General features: G+C 35.4%; 2 protein-coding genes across 3 annotated transcripts; both read left to right on the forward strand.

Moving 5' to 3' along the window:
- Positions 1-234: 234 nt before the first annotated feature.
- On the forward strand, positions 235-3,062 carry LOC141688838 (vestitone reductase-like). 2 transcript variants are annotated; one of them, XM_074492956.1, is made up of 4 exons: positions 235-1,010; positions 1,684-2,208; positions 2,610-2,685; positions 2,771-3,062. In XM_074492956.1, the coding sequence occupies exons 1-4, from the start codon at positions 896-898 to the stop codon at positions 2,910-2,912; spliced, it is 858 nt and encodes a 285-aa protein (XP_074349057.1). In that variant the 5' UTR covers positions 235-895; the 3' UTR covers positions 2,913-3,062. The 2 variants fall into 2 exon arrangements, with proteins under 2 accessions (XP_074349057.1, XP_074349056.1); XM_074492955.1 differs by having other exon boundaries at positions 583-1,010; positions 2,490-2,685.
- A 662-nt stretch (positions 3,063-3,724) lies between these two features.
- Positions 3,725-4,897, forward strand: LOC141690651 (F-box/kelch-repeat protein At3g16740-like). The gene has a single exon (XM_074495432.1). It carries the CDS (start codon positions 3,725-3,727, stop codon positions 4,895-4,897), a length of 1,173 nt encoding a protein of 390 aa, XP_074351533.1.
- Positions 4,898-5,696: the final 799 nt, after the last annotated feature.

The raw sequence follows: 5,696 nt of genomic DNA on the forward strand, positions 1-5,696 counted from the left end.
CTACCTCAGAAGGACCAGTCACTAATTACAAATGAAGACAAAAAGTAACAACTAACATGATTGCTTGAATAATTATGTATATATTCAAATCTACTCAGATCCAAAGAATTTATTGTTAGGCTTATCATGAAGTGACAAATTGTCCAGGATTAGATCAATGGTTAGTTACTACTTTAATTAACTCTGTAATGTGGTTCAACCATAAATTTAAGGCTGATCTCAATATGATGACAGCTGCCAGCCTGCCACTATGGAGAACTGGTGCTATGTTTGTGAAACTCGAGTGGGAGGGACCTAAACCAATGCACTACAAGATACCCACTACATTTACATAGACATATGTGTGAACAAGTTCTTGGTACGTAGACGATTGTTGCAGTATACTTTTAAGTGTTCAGTGGAAAAGATTATTACTTTTTTTTCTTATATGCTAATATCGGGAGCCCATGGTTATGTTCTGCATCTGAGGCAAAAAAAGATTTTTATCTTTTCGCGGAATGTATGCTACAACATATATCTCGGGTACCCTGAGTACTTATATCAGATTATGAATATGTAGTAAGTCCCAATCTTTTTGTTTCCATTGCTTAGCTATCACTCAGTGACAACTATTTAAAAAGACAAAGAGGAGGCTAAGATTGTTAAGTAATTGACTTCTCAGCAGAAACCAAGGAAAATGTGGGCTGAAAGGTGACAAATATGTAAATCAGAACCCACCATCATCCTACTTATATGAAAAGTTTACAGTTTCTTGTCTACATATATACACTACTGAGCACATTTTGGGGACAAAGAAGCACTGTGAACAAAAACCATCTTGTCAAGTTCAAACTTTAAAATCATCCCAAGAGGGAAAAAGATTCAAGTTTGAGTTTTGTTGATTAAATTGGAAAGTATGGAGAAGGGTGTTGTTTGTGTAACAGGTGGAACAGGATATGTAGCTTCTTGGCTGATAATGAGACTTCTTCAACAAGGCTATGCTGTCAACACCACTGTCAGATCTCACCCTGGTAAGTTTTTTCATTGTTTCCAAATTTATACAGGTTCCTATAGTGATTCTTTAAGTGTACACAATATTTTTTAAGCTATTATTTCAAAATTTGTACAGTGTGTTATGTTAGGAGCATTTTATTTTTTGGACTAATCAAACAGTAACCTAAATAGGAGTAGCTATTAGGAGAAGATTTGAATATCCTTAGGCATTAGAGACCCTTCTTTTGAAAATTGTAACTTTAGACTGACTTGCACCGTATGTTATCCGAAAATTCCTTCAAATAAAAGATTTTGGATGTTTAGGGCAGAGATGGGAATCAAGCATCCATTCACGTAGTTAACTCATGACAAAATCTATTCTCTCCAGGTTTATGTTGTAAACTTAATCACCTCATAATATTCAATGTTATGAAATGATTTTCTCAGACAAATCGGGACGTAATGATTTTGCTGAGAAGGGTTTACTGTGTTTGATGAGGTTCTTTTTTCTTCCTGATTCTATTTATCGACTACTGCCTTTAGTAATTGAATAAAGCTGCCAAGAGTATATTTAATATTGTTCCTTAGGAATGTTGTCAGTGCTTTCAAGAAATGAAGTATACTTTAATAATCTTATGTTGTAATTTTTTGTTCTGGGGTATTTGTATGTTTCAAACATAGCTAAAATTCTAGTGTTTTGATCACCTTTAGACCAAAAGAAGGATGTCAGTTACCTCACAAACTTACCAGGAGCATCAGAGAGGCTTCGGATATTTAATGCAGATCTTGACAGACCAGAAAGTTTCAGTGATTCAATCCAAGGATGTGTTGGGGTATTTCATGTTGCTCACAATATAGATTTTGAGGGGAAAGAAGATGAAGAAACAAACACAAAAAAATCAATTGATGCAACCATAAGCATTTTACAGGCGTGCCTTGATTCAAAAACAGTTAAGAGAGTTGTTTACACTTCAAGTGGATCTACTGTCATGTATAGTGGAAAAGATTTAAGTGTACTGGATGAGACAACATGGACCGATGTAGATTATCTTAAATCCCGAAAGACATTAGGAGAATCGTACTACATTTCCAAGACATCAACTGAAAGAGCAGCATTAGAGTTTGCAGAAACGCATGGACTGGAGCTTGTCACTGTAATTCCTACTTTCATTCATGGTCCTTTCATCACTCCTCATTGCCCTGGTTCAGTGCACACATTAATGACAATGATATTTGGTATGTGCTCTGCTCTCCTATCTTGTGAAATTCAACACTAATTTATCTCTTCATTGCTAGTAAGAACTTAAACTCAAATAGTTTGGCTATATGGGCTACAAGATAATGTCCTATTTAAGGCTATACTATAAAATCCGTTTAACACTTGGTATAAATGACCAATCCAGCAAACAGAAATGTCTGTTTTAATTTTTCTTTAAATCCGGGCAACTACATATGCTAAACCTTGTTAGTCCTGCAAAAACATGTGACATATTGTTCAATGTTCTCAATTTGAGCAGGTGATAAGAACATATTTGAATTTTCTGCTTGTACCCCCTTTGTGCACATAGATGATGTCGTTACTGCACATATCCATCTTTTTGAATATCCGAAAGCTAAAGGTAGATACATATGCTCAGCTGTTGATATAACGCTAGAGGAGTTCCCCAGATTTCTTTCACAACGATATCCAGAATACAATGTGTCGTCAAACAGGTAAAACCTTTTTTTATTGTAAACTCTATCTTAGCTAATTGTCAAAAACGTTCAACTCAGTGATGTCATATTTATGTTTCTGCAGTTTCCTAAAGAATGTCAAAGAGTCTAAGATTTTCAAACTTTCGTCAAAGAAGCTCCTAGACACTGGATTCAAATATAAATATGGACTTGAACAAATGTATGATGATGCAATTGACTGCTGCAAACAGAAGGGTCTTCTGTAATCCAAATCTGGCAAAGTTCTTACGTATTTAGTAGTCCTACCATAATTTACACTAAGTGTTTATTCCCCTATTGCTTCTTACTTTTCTTTAAAATTTAATTTTCCAAATGTTCTTAACTTTCGGTTTTAAATATGCATATGTTTTTAATTATCTTGGATATCAAGCATTTCCTTGCTAGATTGGATTGGATTTGAATGCACAATTTCTTATCCGTTCATCGATCTAAATATATATCATATGATCTTTTTTTTGGCAAAAGACTAGTGTTCACCAAAAATAACCTTACATGTTCTGAGAGCAGGGTAATGTTCTATTCAATGTGTTCATATGTGTGAGATTGGCCTGCATATTTTCAGAGCACAGCCGTGTACATTACAGTTTTGTTTTCCGTTAAATACATATCGTATTTGTTACTGAGAAAGCAAGGTTTGTTAAATGATGGTTACATCCTTGATGGTCCGGGTCTTGGACAGGTGACCAGATCCTGTCCGGTCTAAATTACATGTCCATACCGGAATTGTGTGTCTAATAGGCTGATCACAATTCTCTACAAGTTGAACAATTATATTTTGAAATAATATCTATTTTATACTTAAATATAAACTCCCTCCCTCGAGATACTCTAACAAATTCTATGGATTTTTGGGAACAGATTTGGAACCAGTCGTTTCTCATATTTTAATATAGTACATTATAAATACATGCAAAAAATGACAGTAGGCTAAACATGGAACCCTAGTAATAACCAATAAGCCGCCATCGATCCCTGCACAGCCATCATCCCTTGTTTGTTGATAACCTAATCAACATCAATGGCTTCAACATTCAATGACATACCAGATGAATTATTGATAAAGATATTTTACCTACAACCCATGAATTCTCTTGTACTATTGAGGAATGTCTGCAAATTATGGGATCAAATCATTAGCAGTGAATATTTCAATGGCTTCCTTCTTGCCCGAGAAAGAACCTCCTCCAACACAAGCAAATATCTTCTGCTCGAAGGCTTCCGTGGCTCCAAATCAACAAGTCTCGTGGACAGCGATAAACATGTATATTATGATATCCCATTGAAAAATTTTGTGTGCTACGGAATTTGTGACGGGTTATTATGTTTGTCTCCTATTATAGATCGTTCAAAGGCTGCAGACTCCGCCATAATTTTATGGAATCCCATCTTCCGCAAAACACTTCCTCCACTAGAAATCGAGGATGAGAAGCTTACCTATGTGTGTTTCGGGCATCACGATGATGATTACAAGGTAATCAAGCTTGTACTTTTTCGATGCATGTACTTTGTTTGTACCTATAGTTTGAGCAGTGACAGTTGGAAGGTTAAAAAATTTGATGGCGTTGTTTCTCGAGATTATAATTATGAGTATCTGCTACGTTCCTGGTCTAAGCGATTTTCAAAGGGCAGGTTGGTAAATGGTGCTGCATATTTTTTTCAAAGTTCACGGGAATATTATAATCCTAGACTTTTATCAATCGATATAAATTCCGTGATAGTTCGAGAAAGAGAGTTAGAATGCCTGGATAGTCGTGGTTCTGACTTCATTTTGGAAGAATATGGAGAATCACTAGCCTTTATACAATGTATTCTTACGGATGGTGATCTTGAGTGGAGGGAACGTGATGGTGTAACTGTTGCGATGTGGGTATTGAGAGAGAGTACTGATAACTCCTTTTCATGGGAAGAGATGCTAGTGGTCGAACTGAAAACCGAAGCACAAAACAATTACGACTTTCAAGCACTGGGTTTTATTAATAAAGATGAAGTTGTTATAAGGCGAACGGCTCCAAATGCAAAACAAAAGTATTCATTTTTCTTATACAGTTTAGAGAATCGATGTCTACAGAAATTTACAGCTCCAGAGCCACGTGCAACAATGGTGCAGTCCTTCAGTAATGGTCGAGTTAATGGTGAATTCAGTGGTTTTGATAATTCAATGGAGTATTTTAAGCCCGTCTCTTTACCTTAATACTTGGAAACCTACGATGAAGGAGGCGGCTTCAACTTCTAACAGCTATGCTGCGTTGGCTGATTCTTGTGGTGATGTCCTGGACGAGGATATGTAGTCTGGGTGTTGCTTCCAATTGCAGCAGAACACCCTTAGTTAAAGGCGTTGATCTGTATTCTGTATATGTATATGTGTTTACTTTTTGGCTTGATTTGTTTAACTGTTCATTGATCGCGATATCTGTGATATGTCTAGTCACGTTTCTCATTACAAGGTAACCAAGCTTGTACCTTTATTTTCCACGTATGAACTATGTTTGTATATGTAGTTTGAGCACGGGTAGTTGGAAAATTCTGGAATTTGATGAACTTTAAGGGAGGTGGCTTTCGACTTGAAATAGCTATGATGCATTAGCTGATTCTGGTGATGAGAATATATGGTCAACTGGATGAGGATGTATAGTCCAAATGCTGATTCTGTTATTCTGTTAGAAAATTAGAATTTTAGAACTTAATTTAATTATGTTCTTGATATTAATCCTAAAATCTAATGATTGGAAATTGTTCAATGATATTTGAACTTAAATTTTCATGTATGGTTTTAAGAATTTTCTTAATGAAATCCATAGAGAAATAGAGTTGAAACTAGTAGTTTGTAAAAACTTGAAATGAAGAATGTGTCATTTGTCCCACATTAAAAATAAATAAAGTGAGGATTTTATTTATTTGTGATTTAATTTTTTAATTAGAATTAATTTATCAGTCGGACTGGGTTATTGTATCTGTTGGGCTTGGTCACTTTGTAAGTGGGCTGAGTCAGA

The sequence above is a fragment of the Apium graveolens genome, chromosome 10, assembly GCF_009905375.1.
Source record: "Apium graveolens cultivar Ventura chromosome 10, ASM990537v1, whole genome shotgun sequence".
Classification (NCBI taxonomy): domain Eukaryota; kingdom Viridiplantae; phylum Streptophyta; class Magnoliopsida; order Apiales; family Apiaceae; genus Apium; species Apium graveolens.

Bases quoted from the DNA above. Each gene is read 5' to 3' on its own strand.
- LOC141690651 (XM_074495432.1), top strand. From the start codon at position 3,725: ATGGCTTCAACATTCAATGACATACCAGATGAATTATTGATAAAGATA.
- LOC141688838 (XM_074492955.1), top strand. From the start codon at position 896: ATGGAGAAGGGTGTTGTTTGTGTAACAGGTGGAACAGGATATGTAGCT. The intron at 1,011-1,683 runs GTAAGTTTTTTC...GATCACCTTTAG, and splicing joins CACTGTCAGATCTCACCCTG to ACCAAAAGAAGGATGTCAGT. The intron at 2,686-2,770 runs GTAAAACCTTTT...ATGTTTCTGCAG, and splicing joins TACAATGTGTCGTCAAACAG to TTTCCTAAAGAATGTCAAAG.